The sequence below is a fragment of the Bactrocera tryoni genome, chromosome 5 (assembly GCF_016617805.1).
Source record: "Bactrocera tryoni isolate S06 chromosome 5, CSIRO_BtryS06_freeze2, whole genome shotgun sequence".
Lineage (NCBI taxonomy): Eukaryota > Metazoa > Arthropoda > Insecta > Diptera > Tephritidae > Bactrocera > Bactrocera tryoni.
The window spans coordinates 23,130,753-23,151,622 of NC_052503.1; the positions used below are offsets into that span (position 1 = coordinate 23,130,753).

General features: G+C 35.2%; 2 protein-coding genes across 3 annotated transcripts in view; one reads left to right on the forward strand and one right to left on the reverse strand.

The window, feature by feature from the left end:
• Window positions 1-12,124: 12,124 nt before the first annotated feature.
• Window positions 12,125-13,881, forward strand: LOC120777059 (ionotropic receptor 21a-like). The gene is made up of 3 exons (XM_040108172.1): window positions 12,125-12,132; window positions 12,254-13,647; window positions 13,877-13,881. Exons 1-3 carry the CDS (start codon window positions 12,125-12,127, stop codon window positions 13,879-13,881), a joined length of 1,407 nt encoding a protein of 468 aa, XP_039964106.1.
• A 5,323-nt stretch (window positions 13,882-19,204) lies between these two features.
• LOC120777450 (proton-coupled amino acid transporter-like protein pathetic) overlaps window positions 19,205-20,870 on the reverse strand; it is a 44,551-nt gene continuing 42,885 nt past the window's right edge. For both annotated transcript variants that reach the window (XM_040108769.1, XM_040108770.1), the window contains 2 exons: window positions 20,276-20,387; window positions 19,205-20,180 (listed from right to left, as the gene is read on the reverse strand). In XM_040108769.1, the coding sequence (XP_039964703.1) occupies window positions 19,965-20,180; window positions 20,276-20,387 (328 nt within the window). In that variant the 3' untranslated portion in view covers window positions 19,205-19,964. The remainder of the gene's footprint in view (window positions 20,181-20,275; window positions 20,388-20,870) is intronic.

Sequence of the window (20,870 nt, forward strand, 5' to 3'; positions counted from 1 at the left end):
GTTGTATAGAACTTTTGCACTTTACTTTTTTTAAATATTTTTTTTTTTAAATTTGTATTATAAAAACTTCAATTCTTATAAACAATTTCACACTTCAATGTTTTATTTTTTCCAACTATAGGTATAGAACTTGACCCTTTGGTAACCATTAGAATTCCTCAATCATTGCCAAATAACAATTACATTTAGCAACAAGCTTTAGCTAACGGCGATTTTATTGCTACAATTGTTGGCGTACAAATCAATTTGAAAAACCATTAACTCTTGCAATCGATTCTTGCAGCTGCAAACAATCTTGATTTTATTATTTTACACACACTAAAGCACTCGGGCGCTTCCCATCAGACTTATTTGCATATAATAGCTAAGATGAGTGTTTTGTTTATATAGACGATGAGACGATGATGGCTTAGTTAGCAGTCAGTCACTGATTTTTACCGATGCTTTGTAATCCAAATTCCAATTTTTTGTTCAAAAATTCCAATTTTTTTAAGTAAAATTACATTTTATAAACAAAGGGATTACGTTAAAATATCTCTTAAAAAATATACGCGAAGTTTTCGAAAATATTGCTGCAAACTGATGGATGCTGCGTTTAACGGTTAAAAATGATGTGCTCGCGACGACGTAAACCAACGAAATAAAACATTTGGAGAACAACGTCCAACAATTTGCTCAACTCAACAGCGAAGACGTGCAAAGTGTTCATCTGCAGTCACAGTCATTATGTATATGTAACAACAATTGCAATACTTAACAGTACTGAAGTAGCGGTGTGTTGTTGTTGTTGTTGCAAGTCAGCTGACATCAAATTGCCACAGTTGGGGGGGGCTTTACAAGTTAGTCACTGCGTGAATTGGTTAACCAGTTGACTAGGTGAACTTGTGTGCCCTATAGGGAGGACATTGCATTAATATGTAAATAAGAATATGAGTGACTCCAAATAGAAGTAATATTGAAACTAAAAGCTCTTGACACAAGAAAGAAATCGCCTCATAAACTAAACGAGTTTTTGATGTTTATAATTTTCTTTGATATTGGTTTTACATGATTGAAAATTGGAAGAACCTTAAGAAATTGTATCTATTTTCCAAGGTATTCATATACAATGCTATATAATAGTAGTCTAGAAATCTAGCCCTGCACCACTACTCCGCTATTATTGACTGACTGGCTAGGTTAGGTTAAGAGGTCGATTCTAACATGGATCTCATCCTACAAAGAAACCCGAACGATTGTGGTACCTAAAAACTTATTCTACATTAACCCATCAAAATCATTCGAACGGACTCGCGAGAGATTTTGAGCTCTCTTGCCATTTTTCTAATACTTGCCTGACGATCTTCAAGCATCATATATGTACTTCACTTTTTTAATATTTTCATCAGCTGAAGAGGTCGAAGTTCGTTCAGAAGGAGCCATGCCTTCAGCGACATCTCGACTGTCTTTGAAATGTCATTTACCCGGCGAATTTAATTACAAGACCACTACAACTCGACGAGACGCCTTGAGCATACCACAGGTTTGTTGACTCGGCTAAAGTCATTTTCGACTATGTCTTCTAGTTTGCCGAAAGTGAGATTACCGAAATGCTTTAGCCTCAGTCGTGCATTGGCTGGACAATGGAGGAGAAACCGCCAAGATATTGGACAGTGTCCAGTCAGAACTCCTACGATCAGCAGATCTCCTGCGTGCTCCTTTGGGCCAAAAGGATCTAACCGTCGGACAGGGCTAGGTAGTACTCTACTAAATCCTTCTGACAAATTTATCAAAAATTTGGTAGTTACCAATCAAAGACAATTTTCAATTTTACCAATCAGAGGCATTTTCTTTAACATAATATGGATTAAAGAGAATCAAAACTCTGGATTGGAATTAGATATTGATATATTCTCTAGGATTTTGGTAGAACCCTGAACTAGTAATCCCATCATTCCACCGCTTGAGAATGAACAACTGCCTTTGATTTGTGGGTTTCTTTTCATGATTAAAATTCGTTCAGAGGTTTGACATTGGCTTCCCTTAAAATTGGTATTGAGGAGGAATTCAGATTCAAGGGGAAATTTGTGAGCTGTTCTTTCCACTTTACCATAGTAGCCATCAATGAATATTTACATCGACTAATATCGAAACCGGATCGATTCTTTTTTCATCTATCTTTTACATTCTTGACTTGGAAGCCACACCAAATAGTTATTAATAGCGTTTTGAGTACCACGTCACGGTTAACAGCTATAAACTTGAAAAAGTGAAGAACTTTGTCTATCTCGGAACTAGTATAAATTACAAGAACAATCGGAGCCTGGCGATCAAGCCCAGAATAATTCTTGGTACCAGGTGCGACTTTGGGATCGGTGGACTATTGTGAATATTTCTCCCTCCATGAACAAAAATTGCGCTCTATAAATCTCTTATCAGTCTCGTTGTTGCTGTTGTTGTAGCGAAAGAATTCTGCCGAGCTGACGGTCCTTGGCTGGATAAAAATACGTGTCCGTTCGGGGTTCGTAAACGTCGTGGGAACGGTCTTATCAGGCCCGTCGTATTAAACGGCGCAGAAATATGGACGATGTCAAACCGAGTTGAGAAACTTGGAGCATTCGAAAGAACTGTTCTTCACAAGGTCCTTGAAGCCGACTGCATGACCGATGTGTCCCGAAGAAAATGGAACCACGAATTGTATGAGCTCTACGGCGAAATGGATATACTTAAACGCATAAAAATGCAACAAATGTGCTGGCAAGGCCATGCCGTAAGCAAGAAGGACGATGCCCCAACGATAGGCTCATTAGATTCTAGACCCAAGGGAGGAAATCTAGTGCATCTGATAGAAGACAAAGACGAAAGACATAGAGAGGTGTCTGCAGTCGGAGTGTACAACTGGCGTGTCCTCACAGGGATAGACGTAACTGGTGAAGTTTTGTATTTTCGGAACAGACAGACCAAAGGTTTTAGAGCCAATATAATAAGAATCGTTTTCATGCCTAAAATGAAACTGATATGAATTTTATATCTTCTTTCTGTCAAATTTCGATTAATAAAGATTTTTCCTACAGGGCACAAATATGTACTTGGCTACCGGTAGTAGCCGCAGAAATTCGAAAGGGATTGCCTTCTTCTATTTTTTTTTACTTCCATTGTTTTTAGAGCAAAAGGCGATGCTGCGCGAAAACTACGGATGAACGACCAGCCGATGAAGCGATAGTAGGCAAATTGTAGCAACGCTTCAATGGTGAATGGTGCAAATGTTTCCTCGAAAACCTAATTAATATCACAGCTATGCAAAACGTCGCCTTTGCATTGAGTGAGTGAACGTGCCACCGATGCGACTGCCGCTGCTGCCACAGCAGATCAAACGCAAACCTAGACAATGAAGTAGAAACAGAACGCAGCAGCACGCCAGCGGTGGTTTATCAATCGCATTCGATGGATCGATGTTTGCATTCAACAACGACATAATGAACACCTCAACACAGCACTTGCAGCTATTTTGGTGGCGCAAGCTCAAGTCTTTCAGTCAAATTATAATAATTAATCTTTTTATTTGTATTGGCGAGTTGTGTAATCAGCGCCAGCATTTTTGACTGCTGCGGTGGCGGACACCGCCAGCAAACGCCGCGTGATCGCATCTTTGTGTTGATGTTTGCCGCCAACCGCAATGGGTTAAGCGGATGAGGCGAAACGCTTTATTTAGTTGTAGACACAAGTATATATATTTATGTATATGTACTTAAACATAAATAAGTGCAGACATTTATAGCGGTACATATGTACATACATACGGATTTGTAGAGCCGGAGATCGATTTCAAGCGCTCAGCTTTGCTCGCCACGCTTACTGTACTTGAAACTTGGTCACGAGATTTTAATGCCGCGCCATTCAAACGGATTGCATACACACATACATACATACAGCAAATGTGGTAGTCATTCTGTACTTGCGCAGGTCTACTGAAAGTGAACGTCACTGCAGTTTGTCGCTTAAGTCTTTTGTTTGCCGACAGAAATAAATGGTTCAGGGTGTTTTGCGCGAATTTTGCGAATTTTTCAAATTTTTATTGTTTACACTGCAAGTGTATTGGTGTGCGAGAGCAATGTTATTTGCAACTAACTGTTTTGAAGATGGAAAATGTATATCTTTCTATGCATAAATAATTGTTTAGGTTTACATATGTATGTATATGTACATATATGCTTACATATGATATATAAATTATAGATATCATTAAATAAACTATATATCAATAAAATATAGGGTGTTGAGCTTTTTAAGTAAGGCTGTATGCAATTTTCATAGATTTTTTAATACATACCATCTATAAAAATTCTTTAAAGCCTTACTTAAAAAGCCGAATATCTCGAGAAGTATTAATGATAGTGATTTTGACCTCGAACCTTTTTTATAGCAAATAAAATTTCCTACAAATTTGTCATGTACATTTTTTCTATAGCTCCTGTCATTTACAAGATATATACAAAAAAATGCGAAATTCTTGGAAAAATCGGGTTTAGCGCCCCGTACTACCTCGCCGGTGTGAGTTACGACTTTGTTGCACTGGGCACTTTTGTAGAGTGAACAATTCTGAGAAATATGCGTCTGAAGTCAAGGCGATGCCGTAAAATACCTCTGATCTGTAGGAATTTAAAGATAAAAACTCACGATTGTAGTGTACTTTCTATGTAAAATTTTTACAGGTCTTGGTCCAGTTCTTAATGCTAATATTAAGGGTTAAATTTTCAGGGAATTTTATTTAGGGTATTTCCAAGGAAATTTCGTGACGGGACTGAAAAAAAATTAATACTTCAAAAAAAAAAAACACCCTAATATACATATATTCATATTCACATATTTTCGTATATACATATATTTGTGAATATGCGTAGTTCCAAAAATATTAAACTTTCATTATCTAAAAATGTTAACGGCTTCATCACTTCATATTAACTTGAATTTTTCGTATCTGGTATAATTGATATAATAATTATATATATATGTACATGGACTCGCGAGAGATGTCCAGCTCTCTTGCTATCTCTCTAACACTTGATTGACGTTTTTCAAGCTCCATATCCTTTACCTTTTTAATATTTTCAACAGTTCATGAGGTCGAAGGTCATCCAGAACGAGGCATGTTTTCAACGATCTCTTGACCAACTTTGAAGGCTTTGTACCACTCGTAGCCTTGTTTTTTTGATAAAATTGAATCACCGTAAGCCTTTGCCAACATTCGCAACTATTCAGCACACGAAATTTAGTTAGAAATACAAAATTTGAGAAAAATTCTTTGTTCGATATTTTTACCCATTTTAAAAATCGTAACGCATTACTGAAGTGTACCGGCTTAAGTAGCTGCTGTAAACAAACTGGTTGAGTGATCGCGCTCATATTTGGCGTAGTAATTAAGGACAGTCGTACCAACTTAACAAAGTACATTCTTTTTAGAGCTGGGTGATCAATAATAAACCCTACAAAATTAGTAAGCTCCCTCTTGGCTAAAACTAGAAGCTGTCCACCATCAACTTCGTGTTGGTAATTTTCCAAAATTTCATATGTTCTTATAGAGTTCATTGCTATTCCTGAACGACTGTGTAAACAGAAGATTTTTAACGAGTTTCCTCCCAGTCTAGTTATTGCCTCCTTATATAACCTAACGGTGGTACTAACTATAAGCATTACGTATAGCTTCAATTGCCGCTAGCTATCCACCAGAAAGTTAATGGACCTGCTAGCTTGAGTAGTAGCTCACTTGGCGACTTCTGTTATGCACACAATTTCGGTCTGACTGAATTGTTGTCATTTAGTCTGAAGCTACCATTGGAATATGTATTATTAAAGAAGAAGCCCGTTCTTGTCAAGTTAACTTGAATATATTTATGAGTCATTTCAATTATTTTCAGGATTTTAGCTGATACTTAAACCATGCTGGTGATTGTATCTACTAAAAAGCAGCAAATTTTTCCACATGTAAACAAAAATAGATTTAAATAAGGGATCATTACTTAAATATAATTAACATAGCAAATTTTCTAAAGAGGTTAGAGAGTTAAGAAACTTTCTAAACTCTCTGAGGTTCAATCCGTATTTTTCTTGAAACTCTACAAAAATCCATAACCTCCGCTACACATACTCTGGAAGCTGCGTACTTTTACTACGCTTACTTTTTGATATAAACCGTCGAAACAGTCCGCATCTTAACGGTAAGTTTACATTTTACTGTTAGTTACATATTGCAGTTAGAAGAAAATTTTGCAAATTCTCTTCTTTTTATAAAATGCTAACAAAATTTATATATTTTAGTAAGAAGGTTTACTAAATCGTCTAAATAACCACACAATATTTAGAAGAAAGAAAAATTTATGAATTTTGCCAAAAAGTCTTTAAGATCAATATATAAGTGAGATCTCGTTAAACTAAGAGCGATGCTCAAATTCTGCACGACGCTAACAATCGTCAACCGAAGGCACACTTGAGTTGTCACGTGAAAGAGCTTTAGCGTCCATTTATTTTGACCATCGAAAGTAAAAGACTTTGTTGCTTTATTGGCTTATAACCACAGGCAAGATGCCTAAAGCTGAATTTAAAATAATATTTGCTCTTTTTTTACCGCTATTGGTGGTTTGCCTCTTTTGACTAATTGCATTCGTTTGTTAATTTGTTTCGTCTTTTAGCTACCGTTATAGTTAAATGTAAAAATGGTTTTTGTTGCTTTTTCAACAATTAAAATATTGTCCACTTATTATAAGTACCTGATTTGTATTTGCTTATGACACAAGACCGAAGAAAATTGACGTGACGGCTGAAGTGTCATGCTCAATAATGTGCACCATTGTGATACAGTTCAATGTCAAATCCACAATGAAATCTAGATCAATGTTAAGTGCAAGCCAAGTACCTGTAATGAATGGAGAAGCAAAAGTTGAATTTGATTTTTTTTGTTAAACTCAACGAGTCTCAGTAACTTGTTGTGGTAAAGGCAGCGACGTGGAATTTTACAGTATGTGAGGTGCAAATAACGTTAATAATCTTTTCGCTTATCATAAAGAAATATAATTTTTTAGAAGAGATGATAATGCACCATCGCATCGAGCCACGATTGTGACCGAATTTAAAGCCAACAAGTAAGGAAGGGCTAAGTTCGGGTGTCACCGAACATTTTATACTCTCGCATGATAAAGTGATAATCGAGATTTCATTATACGTCATTTACATATTTTTCAAATACCGTATTTTTGTAAAGTTTTATTCCGCTATCATCATTGGTTCCTAATGTATATACTCGTATTATACAGAAAAGGTATCAGATGGAATTCAAAATAGCGTTATATTGGAAGAAGGCGCGGTTGTAAACCGATTTCACCCATATTTCGCACATGTCATCAGGGTGTTAAGAAAATATTATATACCGAATTTCATTGAAATCGGTCTAGTAGCTCCTGAGATATGGTTTTTGGTCCATAAGTGGGCGGCGCCACGCCCATTTTCAATTTTTAAAAAAAGCCTGGGTGCAGCTTTCTTCTGCCACTTCTTCCGTAAAATTTAGTGTTTGTGACGTTTTTTGTTAGTCGGTTAACGCACTTTTAGTGATTTTGAACATAACCTTTGTATGGGAGGTGGGCGTGGTTATTATCCGATTTCTTCCATTTTTGAACTGTATATGGAAATACCTGAAGGAAACGAGCCTATAAAGTTTGGTTGAGATAGCTATAGCAGTTTCCGAGATATGTACAAAAAACTTAGTAGGGGGCGGGACCACGCCCACTTTTCCAAAAAATAGCGTCCAAATATGCCCCTCCCTAATGCGATCCCTTGTGCCAAATTTCATCTTGATATCTTTATTTATTCCTTAGTTATGACACTTTATAGGTTTTCGGTTTCCGCCATTTTGTGGGCGTGGCAGTGGGCCGATTTTGCCCATCTTCGAACTTAACCTTCTTATGACGGACAGACAGACATCCGGATTTCGACTCTACTCGTCACCCTGATCACTTTGGTATATATAACCCTATATCTGACTCTTTTAGTTTTAGGACTTACAAACAACCGTTATGTGAACAAAACTATAATACTCTCCTTAGCAACATTGTTGCGAGAGTATAAAAACGTAATGAATACCATTAATGAAAGATCGAATTCATCAGATTTGGTTCCGTGTCATTTTTTCTTGTTCCCCAAACTGAAATTGCCGCTCCATAGAACTATTTTCAATCAATCAAAGAGATAAACAAATTTTCATGAAAAGTGTTTTATGGATTGGAAAAATCGCTGGCATAAACATAATTTAAAGATTATAATAAATAAACTAACTGAATATTCATTCACATATTTGCGCTCATTAACTTTAATAACTTCTTCATAATTAACTAAACATCTTTCATATTTAGCTATTCGTTAAGAATAAAATTGAAAATTCTTCTCATAAATATTTCACACCATCGTAAGTCCAATCAGTTAACGTGATTGGCATTTTACATTTTATAATTACACATTCTCCATGGTATTTCTGCGAAAAGAGTTGAAATTTTTTCAGTTTCACTTTCGAAGTCCAGCCAGTATGTTAATCGTGAAATATTCAATTCTTGCAGTCATAGCCGTGTTTGTCTTGCGAGGGGCATCAAAATCACCCACTTTAGCACCACAATGGCATTTAAGGCCACATCATCATGGTCCGACTCTCGAAGAAGCCCTCAAGCAATACTTCGAAGAGAAAACAAATGTATTACACGTGCGTGTTCATTTGAAAAGAACCATATTGTGAAAGTATGTTATTCTACACCATCTAACAGATGCGCTTCGAAATTCGACTAAACTAACCTTTCGCATAACTATTGGTAATAAGTATCTACGCAATAATAAAGATTTTCTGCACAATTTGTGGTATGTGGACTCCTTTGAGGCATTGGAGTAAGTTTACACATTTTTAGAAAATAATGTAATTATGAAAATATTAATCGTCATCACGATAGGTTATTGAGATATTTCATTATTTACTGAAATTATCCAAGTTCAAGTGTTCAAAGAACAATGCATGAGTGGATCACATAAATTATACGTAGCTGCATTTATTTCTTTCAAAAAATAAAAGTTTAACTTATTCTCCTATTATGTTACAAAATTCGAATATTATTAGCATCAAGAGGTTTTAGGTCTTCAGCTCAGGATTTTTATTCCGTTTTCTAACGAAATTCATCATCTGAAGAGTTGTTAACACATCTGGTGTAGTTTTCTACGATATCTCTATATGTAGTCTGATTGGAAGAATTTCTAGTAATAGAATATTTCTATAAAGTAACCCGTGAATTGATTGCAAGCCCTCATATACCGTTGTCACTCCGACCATGTGTCTTAAAGTTTGTCTAAATGTTTAACAGTTATCAAAATAAAAAAATTACTGATCTAGAGCCCTTGGCTGAAGACCTGAAGACCGAACTAAGGGTTTATAACTATACTCATGCAGTTCTTTTTCAAAATTATACGATTGTTTAAGGAAAATATGTATAATAGTATTATGCAAAGATTTGCTACCTGAGGCTATAATATTTTCCAAACTTTTAAAAATTTTGGAATTTCTTCCCAAAAGAACTAAGCCGGCTTGTTAGCCAATAATGAATCAATTCAGTTTTTGATAGTCCGTTTTGATGCAATCGCATTCCACTAAGGGCGTTCTGCATCGACCTGAACAGATGCTAATTACGATAGAAGCGTTATAATGTGGATTAGGTATAGCTTCCCATCCACAATCAAATAGTTTTAACCGAACTTGCAACATTATTGCCTCATGTCTAGTCGCAAACTCCGAACATTTTTTGGGAATCTGTCACTTCAATTTGATGAAAGTGTTGTCTGCCGCGTTCTTCATTAATAGTTTCACAAAGTTTTAGAAGTTCATAGTACCCCCTCTCGTGCCACGAAATACATTTCCTTGGCGTCTTGGATACCGACTTTATTTTGTAGCGTTTACGCAACATTTCTGACGTGGAAAATCAGCAAGAGACATGGGATTCAATTCATAAGTCACCAAATTTAGTTGCTTTGGAATGTGTCCAGCTTTTTTTAAACCGTTTGAAACGATTCTCTACATAGACTTGGCGAGCTTTGAACTCTGCGAACTCTGGATGCTCTTCGGCTCCATAGCCAAAATCAGCTAAAGCATGTTCACCATAAACTTCCACCAGAATACGATTCCTTTCGGCTGAAATTTTCTTCATTTTAATGTAATGAAGAAGAACTTCCCGAAAAAAACTACATTTTCTGGAACAAAGTTGGACAAAACATATTTGTGTGAAAATAAATAATTATTGTATTGCTTAAGCATCAAATGAATGACATATGTATGTATGGGAAAAAGAAGCATAAGGTCAGTAGCTTCTAACGCATGTTCGGAATATTTGAACAATGCAATAATAATCAATTTACACCATCTTTGGCAAACCACATGAATCTTCATAGCAGACAAAAATTTGCTAATAAAGGTCGACTTCACCTTTAATTGATTTAATACCCTAAGGTCTGGTAGTCACCTAACAAATAGAGAACGAAAATGTGGATTTTACAAACAGACAGAGAGAATTTGAGTAAAGTTACTCCAAGCTCTAGCGAAGTCGAAAATCTGTTCAAAAATGAGTGAAAATAATGAAGAAATTCGTTATATTTTAAAATTTTTGTATAAAAAAGGGAAGAATGCCACGCAAGCCACCAATGAAATTTGTGAAGTTTACGAAGACAAAGCTGTATCGGTTCGTGTAGCGCAACAATGGTTCACTCGCTTCTGTTCTGGAAATTTCGATGTGAAAGATCCACCTCGATCTAGTCAACCTATATTTGAAAAAGTCGATGAAATTATGAAAAAGATTGACTATGACCGTCACATAAGCAGCCGTGACGTCGCTAAGAAACTTCACATTCATCATAAAACGGTTCTAAACCATTTAAAAAAGGCTGCCTACAAAAAGAAGATCGATGTTTGGGTACCACATGAATTGCCTGTGGTAAATTTAATGGACCGAATTAACATCTGCGATTCTTTGCTGAAACAAAATGAAATTTCTGTAGCGAACGGAAACGAAAAGTGAATCAAACACGACAATAATGTGCGAAAAAGATCGTGGTCCAAGCGTGGTGAAGCTTAACAAACCGTCGCAAATCCAGGATTGATGCCTCGAAAGGTTATGCTGAGTGTTTGCTGAGGTTGGAAAGTAATCATTCACTATGAGCTGCTCCAGCCTTGTCGAACGATTGATTCTACATTTTACTATGAACAACTGATGCGATTGAAGCAAGCAATCAAAAAAAAACAAAAACCAGAACTGATCAACAGAAAGGCCTTCGTCTTCCATCAGTACAACGTTAGACCGCACACAATTTTGATGACTCGCTAAACACTGGGAGAGCTTGGCTTATACTTGTGAGTTTTGATGCATCCACCATATAGCCCTGACCTTGCACCATCGGACTACCATTGGTTTCGGTCAATGCAGAACTCCCTTAATGGAGTAAAGTTGATTTCAAGAGAAGCATGTGAAAATTACTTGTCGCGGTTTTTCGCCAAGAAACCAGCAATATTTTTCATTATTCCATAATGTCTCTAGCAGAAAAATGGCAAAAAGTGGTCGATCAAAATAGTACATATTTGGTTTAGTAAAGTTCATTATAAATATAAAAAAATTAAGTTGAAGTTTAATTAGAAATACGAAAAGACTTTTTCGACTACCCTCTATTTCTTCCTGTTAACTCTGCAAGGTCACAATGTTCCAGTTTCCAAATCTTATGCGTGTTTTTGTTTCAAAGATTGTCAATGATTTCTATCGCAACCGATCTCGGCATTGGGACTGCCAGCGTATCTCTAGGCCGACACGTAAGTCACAGAACTTTCTCTGTGCCAGTGGAAGAACATACGTATGTATACGCCTCGCTAGCAATTGACAGGGATGGACAAGTGAATGACGTTTTCTTTTGGAAATAAGAGTTCAAATATTTACTTGATTGACCCCTTAGATCCTCAAAGACCACAAGATATTTTTTGTTTCTAAAGAAGGTTGTCATAATTTGAATAAATCTAAAATTAAACCTCATTCTGAAATAAAGAACGTTTTTAGATCAAGAAGGGGTTCAAGGTTCTATTAGGATTATCATGTACTTGTGAGTTTTGAACCATTCGATGTTAATATTTGTGAAAGAGTAAAATTTGTGCTCCCATACAAATGTGAATTTGTGTACTTATTGTCATGCTTCACTCGCATGTTTTTCTCTTCTCATTTAGAAACATTTTGCCGTACAAAAAGAAGCATTTCAGCAGCAACGCAGGCTACTATGCCATTATCTTAGAACAAGTCAAGGAAAATAATGCTGCCTGGCATATAAAGAAAATTCTAGAAAAAATGTTCTCACGCAACATTATCGATGTAATCATTATAACGCCGAACACCGAAGCCAAAGGCTATGCAGTGTACTCGTTCGAAGTGTTCAGTAAAGAGCACTGCCGCGTTGTAAAGCCGACAATTGTAAATCGTTTTATAAATGGACATTTCAATAACGCCGAACTCTTTCCAAATAAATTGACAAACTTTCATAATTGCAGCCTACGTGTCTTATCGCGTAATGTGCCGCCATTTTTCGCTTACCATAAAGATACTAAAAACGGTACGCTAGTAATGAAAGGTGTCGAGGCGAAACTATTGAACGCCCTTGCCGAGCATTTGAATTTTCGCATAGAACCGATTATAAGTCCTGCCTATGAATGCGGTGATGTTTATCCCAACGGTACAATGACGGGTCCTTACTATCTACTGGATCAAAACCAGGTTGACGTACTTATGGGTTACTTCTTTTATGCTGCACATCGCATTAACTTCTTGGAGGAGGGTCTATCGTATTTCACCACCGCTTTGGTTGTTATTGTTAAGCGACATCCACCACCGCCCGACCTCATGTGGATGCTGGATCCCTTCCAGTTGAATACTTGGCTAGCGCTGCTGCTGATGATTGCCACCGTCATTTTATTTATGTGTGTCCTACACTTGCGTTATCAATACGGCAATTGGTTGGACATCATTGGCAGCATTTTCGGCGAACCTCGTGCAGTTTTAACCAGAAATTACTTGGTACGCTTCGGTATTACTTTCTGGTACGTCGGCTTTGTGTTTATCAGCAGCGCATATCAAGCAAAATTGTTCGTTTCGTACAATCGGCCGTCACCAGGCTTGCCACACACCATAAACGATTTACAGCGCAATAATTATACATTTTTGGTGCACAGCACAATGAATCTGACATATTGGCTGCCTGACATGCGTATACCCGAAAACCGCATAAAATGGCTTAATTCTTCAGATGTGAGTTCGATCTTTGAGGAGCTTTTGAATTCGACTGGCAATGTGGCAACACTGGCGACTATTGCGCGTATGCATTACTTTGAACGCAAGCGCCAGATAATTGGCGCTTTCGATCAGGTTCCCGAAACGGTTCAGCTACCGGAGATTTGTGCTTACTTTCAGCATCATTCGTATCTCGTAAAGCCCTTCAACAAAGTCATCGCGATGGTACGCAGTAGTGGCTTAATCTCACGTTGGTATGGCAATGCTCTTACGGATTCCAATGGACCGTTGAAAATACAGCGTGGCGGTAATCCTAAGAGTTTGGATTTGGAAAAATTTGGTATTGTTTTCTATTTACTTTTCGCCGGTGAATTTATTGCTTTTATTGTATTTATCTTAGAAATAATAATTGCACGTTATAAGAAATAAATTTGTGTAGCATAAATATGTATGTATCTCATGTACTATTGGTGTAATGCATAAATAAATATATAGATGTTATCGCCTGTCTATATACTTTTTTATTTTCTTTATTAAGAATCCTAATTAAAGAACTTGTATACTTGTAGAATAGTCTTCAAAGGTCGCTTATGCCGATTGGGTAGAAAACGGAGGGTTCGTCACTTGGCTAAAATGTACCACAAGCTAACTCGGTAGTCAGTACACACACCCACAAACGTTTTTCAAACTATTACTTTAATAAATTCTAACTTCGAACCATTACTTAAAATTTGAATTGTTCGTGTTGCCTTTGAGATTTTTTTTTGGCAAAACTTGCCTTTCGAGAACGATACATTAAATTTAGGGATCTTCTTTCGGTGCTATTTATGCAATACGATTAGTCTTATGCTTCCAGATTGGTCTCAGTCACGACAATAACATCTTCATTGTTCTATTTCTTTTCAGCGAGCATTCACTCCGAAGTTCCGTGTGAGACTGAAGGAGAATACTGATTTCTAAACGAAACAACACTTTCTTCTTTTCCAAATGCAAGCATTGATTTTCAATCTCTTCCATCAAACAAAGCTCTTTAAAAGTACTTTTGATAGATTTGACCTGTTCAAGGTAATCAATGAAAAAGTCCTTTCAATCTTTGAATACCGTTCATGACTTTGATTGGACAGCAATTCCAAATACCAGGTGTATCGGTATGAAATGAAAATTTTTTTGTGAAAATGAATTAAAAGTATTGACCATTTACACAATTTTACGATCTTTCTGGCAATTTGTGGATACCAAGCCAATAGAAATGTTTTTCTTTTGATGCAAACCAATCAGGCATCCAATTTTCGACTTCTGTGTAGGAATCGAAGTGCTCGTTGGTTAATGCGTGACGCATCGATGAAAACAAATGGTAATCGGAAGGTGGCATGTCTGGCGAATACGGCGGATGGGGTGGCGGTTCCCAGCCAAGGTTGTGACCTGAACTAATTTTGCTTTGTATGCAGTTTTATTGTGATGTAACAAAATTATTTTGCCGTGCCTTCTGGCTCATTCCGGTCGATTTTTGATCAATGCTTGGCTCAAGTTGATCTGTAGCGATTAGTATTAACACTTTCACCAGGTTTTAGAAGCTCTTGATATACACACCCTTCTGATCCCACCAAACAGAGCATTGCCTTCCTACCGAATCGATTTGTTTTTGCAGTCGATTTTGATGGTTGTCCCGGATTAACCTATGATTTTCTCCGTTTAGGATCCTTAAAATAAATTCATTTTTCATCGCCAGTGACCATTCGATGCAAAACTGATTTTCTTTCGTATCTTTGAAGCAAAATTTGACAATTTTTTTTCGGTTTTCTATTTGTCTTTCATTCAATTCATGTACCAGCCAATTTCCACACTTTCAAATCGTTTCCATAGCTTTCAAACGGCCTTAAATTATTTGTTGTGCAATATTTAACATGGCTGCCATTTTCTTTTGACTCAAGGTATCTTCTTTATCCAATATTGCTTGCAATCCGGCGTCTTCAAACTTTTTTGGTGGTCTTCCATGCTCTTCAATTCTCACATCAAAATCATTATATCTGAACCGATGAACCCATCTTTTGCATATTGCTTCTGATAGAGCATGATCATCATATGCCTCGACAAGCATTCTATGCCACTCTGCAGCACATTTCTTTAAATGCAAACTAAAAATTAATGCAAATCATTACTGTTCGATACAAAATTTGACATTTTCAACACAACGAAAAAGTATAATGTTGCTTTTTCAATGACTGTAAGGTTATTGAGGATGTTTGGCAGGTGTCATGACGACGAAAAAGAAAAAAAAGTAAGGCTTATGCACAACAAATTTTCCCTACCAACACATTTGAGCTTACCTCATACCGGCACACCGGGTATTATACCATATCTCTAGTGAATCAATTCCATTTCGGATAGAGAGAAAAAAATTCAAGAATGTCGACGAATAAAGTAAGACAAGACTACTTAAGTATAATTGTTCGCTTATCCAACAGATCATAATAAGATAGAATATAATATAGAATCGAATAATCCTTGTGCGTTAACATTTAATAGGGTATATACCACTAAATTTTACAGATCAGTGGGAGCAGCAGTTCCGCTAAAGAATTTGATTACTAAAAATAGTTCATTTACTTAGTCTCTTGGAAGTACTCAAAGTGTTCTAGTCACTCTCCTGAGAGTTCAGTTTTCCAATGATTACTACTATCCTTCAGACTGAATACCACCTTCCGGCTATTTTTAGGCGTTTAATCTACTGCTACATCCTTTGTACTAACTGAAAAAATTCTTCTTTAACGAAACTTGACCCTCACATAATTATCTTACATATCCACATAGTTTGAGTAAAATTCTAGATTTTAATCTGGCGCTAGTATAAAGTTGTTCAAAGAGGAAAAAAATCGAAATTGGAGAATATGAAAGGATAATTTCAATATATCGGCATAAAGTGAAACAGTTTTTTCCAAATGACAATTTCCGATGGAAAAATCAAACTACTTTGTTTTAAATGTAATATTCAGCAGCATCTCAACAGGCTTTTATTAAAAAAAATAACACATCAAAAAGAATATTACATACATATGTTTATATGGACATATAAATATTTATATATAACTATAAAGGCTAAAAACGTGATCGAACACAGTTGAATTCTTGTTTTAACGACAAGTCAGATTTTCTTTAATTTCAGCGGTGTATTTGTTGAGTCTTCGAAAAATTGAACACTTTAAGTTGAAAAATATGTTTTTAGGCACTCAAAACTAGCTTTACAAATTTTTAAAATCGAATTTAACTGTTATGACTTTTTAGCGCCGGTATTTACTTATTTAACAGATAGTTATGTATTACTTTAAAAAGTAAGTCTCATGTCCACATACATTCAGTATCTATGGTTATCATCAAATTTGACCCGAATTGTTCCATTCAAACTGCGCGTATAAACCGAAATGATAATATTTTTTCGCTTTATTGCGAACACAATTATTTCAGTGGCACAAAGCATTAAGTGAATGTCATGAAATCATCGAAAGCTTGCCTCAAGCGAGTTGTCCATCCACTTCTGTTAATGACGTTAACAACGAAACATTTAAAGAAGCAGTGCTTGCAGATTGTTGTGTTTTTATCAGAGAGAGAGAGCAAAGGATCTCAACATATCTTGCGTTATCTGTTTACTAAGACTAGTCTCTGATCAAAATATCTGAATCTTTTGCAAACCTACTTAGAATAAAGGTCGCAAAAGAGGTGCTGGACTAAGTAGCTGAGGATCTGACATTTATAAAACTCATCATTACTAGAGATTGGTCCACACACATGTGTTTATGAATAGGGCGTCGAATCTGTGGAACAATTAAGCAAATAGCGCTCCAAAAATGAGCCGAAATCAAAAAAACTAAATTTTGCTGAAGGCATTGTACAAGATCTTAGCCGATGATTTCAAGTGTTTGGGAAATTAGATTAATTTTTGACAGCTTGTATTTACTCAAGAGCCTGTTTATAATATTAAATATTTGTTTTTAGTTTTTTTTTTATATTATTTTTTTTTTTTTATATTATTTTATTTTTGTCAGCTGGGGTCAAATTTGATGAGATAGTATATGCAAATGAGGCACAGTTGAATATTTATGAATTCACCTCGTTGTGATTATATTGTTGAGTATGAATTAATTCACCACATTGTTTCAAACAATTACGCGTAGTTTAAAATGTTATTCATAACCACAATGCTTTTTGGCGCTGCTAAATATTCTCGGTCTCTTCCAAGCTGGTTAAGGGGTTAGGCCACTTTAGAGCACTCAGAAAAGATCTAATGTTAACAGTTTATTCTTGATGTAATGAATGAAAAAGGATTTGAATTTTTCTTTTTCAAACATTACTCAACATGGAAGGAGTGTTTAAATTATTAATACTAATATAAATGTCGACTCCTGTGCCAATCTTCGGAATCACTTCTTTCCCTAAAAATAATATCAAATATGTATTGCCAATCTTCGGAATCACTTCTTTCCCTAAAAATAATATCAAATATGTATATTGTGACAAAAAAGCACTCGGAATTTGTAATAAAATTCGCCAGGTAAATGATTTTTCAAAAAAATGTATTTTGCAAGTTTGTAGGACTGTCCTTAATTACTCTGCCAAATATGAGCGCGATCTGTTAACCAGTTTGTTTACAGCGGCTGTTTAAGTCGGTACACTTCAGTAATGCGTTACGATTTTTAAAATGGATAAAAATATATAAAAAAATATATATATAAAAAGAATTTGTCTCAAATTTTGTATTTCCAACAAAAATATTGGAAAATGCTTATGGTGATTCAGTTTTAACAAAAACACAAGCCTACGAGTGGTACAAAGCCTTCAAAGACAGTAGAGAGATCGCTGAAGATATGCCACGTTCTGGACAACCTACGACCTCTTCAATTGATGAAAATATTATAAAGTGAAGCATATGGTGCTGGAAAACCGTCCGACAAGTGTTAGAGAGATGGCAAGAGAACTCGACATCTCTTGCAAGTCCATTCGAAGGATTTGGGTTGATATTTTGGGTAAGAAATGCGTTCTTGCTTGAATCTTCCCAATAAGGCTGATTTTTTGTTTTCAAAAAGAGTACGATTGTGACCGAATTTAAAGCCAAAACGCAATGAATACCATCGATCAACCCCCGTATTCACCAGATTTGGCTCCACGTGACTTCTTCTTGTTTCCCCAACTGAAATTGACGCTCCGTGGAGCGCATTTTCAGCCGATCGAAGAGATAAAGAAAATTCGCTGAGGGAGCTGAAGGCCATGCCAAAAAGTGCTTATGAAAAGTGTTTCGAGGACTGGAAAAATCTTTGGCAGAAATGTATTACATCTGGTAGGGATTACCTTGAAGGTGTCAAAATAAATATTGATGAATAATTAAATATTTTGCGTTTTATTTACAACTACCGAGTACTTTTTTCACAAAGGACATCGACTTGGCTTTGACAAAAGGTCTGGTCGACGGGAAAAAAATTGAAAGCTTTTCGTGGTGCATCTAACTAATCCGTATGATTCAACAGAACAGCTGGTGCTTCTTTTATAAATATGCTACCCATCGAATATGGTTATTTGGACCATAAAGTGTACTTGAAAACAAAATAAAATGTTTCGTTTATTGAAAGACTAGGCTTCTCAATAAACCAAACCTTTTTTGTTTTGGTTTTTTGAGTCTAGCCTGCCCAACCCCTTAACACAGAAATAATATTAAGTTTTTTTTTTTTAATTTTTTGCTTATACAACCTAAAGCAATATATTTAATATTTAAAAGATTTCACTTCTTTACTTTAATTACTAAATATTTTTTTTTACAATATTTCGATAAAATATATGCTGAGTAATTTAGTATGGATGGCTTACGGATATCGAATACTATTTAGTGAAATTTTACAAAAACAAAGCAAAAAATATTTTAAAACACAATAAAAAATACAATTCCTTTCAAGTTAACTACTTATTTAGTGTACAAAAGCAACTTGCAACAATAAAACATAATGAATAATTAGTAATCATTACATGTATTGGTAGTTGTTACATGTATTTCAAATACAATACATATATATTTGCAGCAAAATTAAAACTATTTAGTTGGAAATTAGGAATTCTACTAGCATCTAGCATTTCACTTAGCGTTTACTATGTATATGTATGTATATATGTATATAGGATGCATTGAAATTGAATAAACGGAAATCATTAACTACAATTACTTACAGTACAGTTGCCAGAGTGGCAATGTAGTGCTAAAAATTTGCTTGTATATATGTATGTATGTGCATAACTAAAACAAATGTTGTTTAGACACAGAAAGAGGCACTTCTATACATAATATACGTTTCCGTTGTCTTTTTAATCTAAAAAAAAATGTTGCACCTTGTTTTCACTGCCTAAACTATACATACATATGTATACAGGCATATAACCTTTTATATACTAAATACATATGTGGTATACATTGTAGAGCTACTAGCGACAAATATGTATACATTATTTATTTTGTACTTTACAATAAAAAATTAAAATTCAATTAAATTATCCAACGGTATAGCGGTGACGTAGTGATTTGCGGTGCGAATACATGCAACAAAAGCGCGCTCTTTTTCTTAAAAAAAAAAGAAAACTCTCCACACAGCCGGAGATTGCTGATAATATGTATACTGTAGCTTAAAGCCTGGTTGTTGTAATGTTGTTGATGGCCTCTTGTATATCAACACTAGCATTGGGATCGCTCGAGTACACTTTGATAATGTCTTGGATGGCGCTCATGGAGCCGAAAATGAGAGCTGCCACACCACAGAAACCAATGATGACATTTTTCCATAGAATCCAGTTGTAGGCACCGAAACCGGTGTCCCAATGGGTGATGAGCTCGATAAAAACCTGCAAGCAAATAATAAAACATGTATTAAATAAATATTTTGACTGTGTACTTATGTAAGTGTGTTTCGTGTGTGTGTGTGCGATTGAATACTTACGGGGAATATGAGACCAAGTATGGAGAAGCAGAAGGCACCAATGAGACCCATAAACGGCGCTATGGTGGGCACGGAAACGGCCAATACAACGGCGGCAGTGACGAGCACGGTTCTGGAATTAAAGACGAATATATTTTAAAAAATTTCAAAAAATTAATAAAAAAATGCAAACAACTTTAATTAAAAATTAACCTAAATTAAAAAAAAAATATTAAAAAATTAAAAACTTCTTATCTTGGAATTAAAAAATTAAAAAATAAAAAATATTTCTAATTATAACAAATAATACAAAATTAAGAATTAATTTTTAAATTAAATATCTTTTTAATTCCAAAATTAAAAAAAAATATTTTTTTAATATACATATTTTAAATAAAAAAATTATTAATTATAATAATTAATAATTAATTTAAATTAAATAATTTTTTTAAATCCAAGATTACACGTTTTTAAATTTTTTTCAAATATTTTCTTTTAGTTTGAATTTTTTTTATAGAAGTTTAAGAATTTTTATTACAATTCGAAAATTATTTAACTTCAATTAACAATTTTTTTTTTAAATAACGTTTTTAGTTAAAAAAAAAACACATAAAAA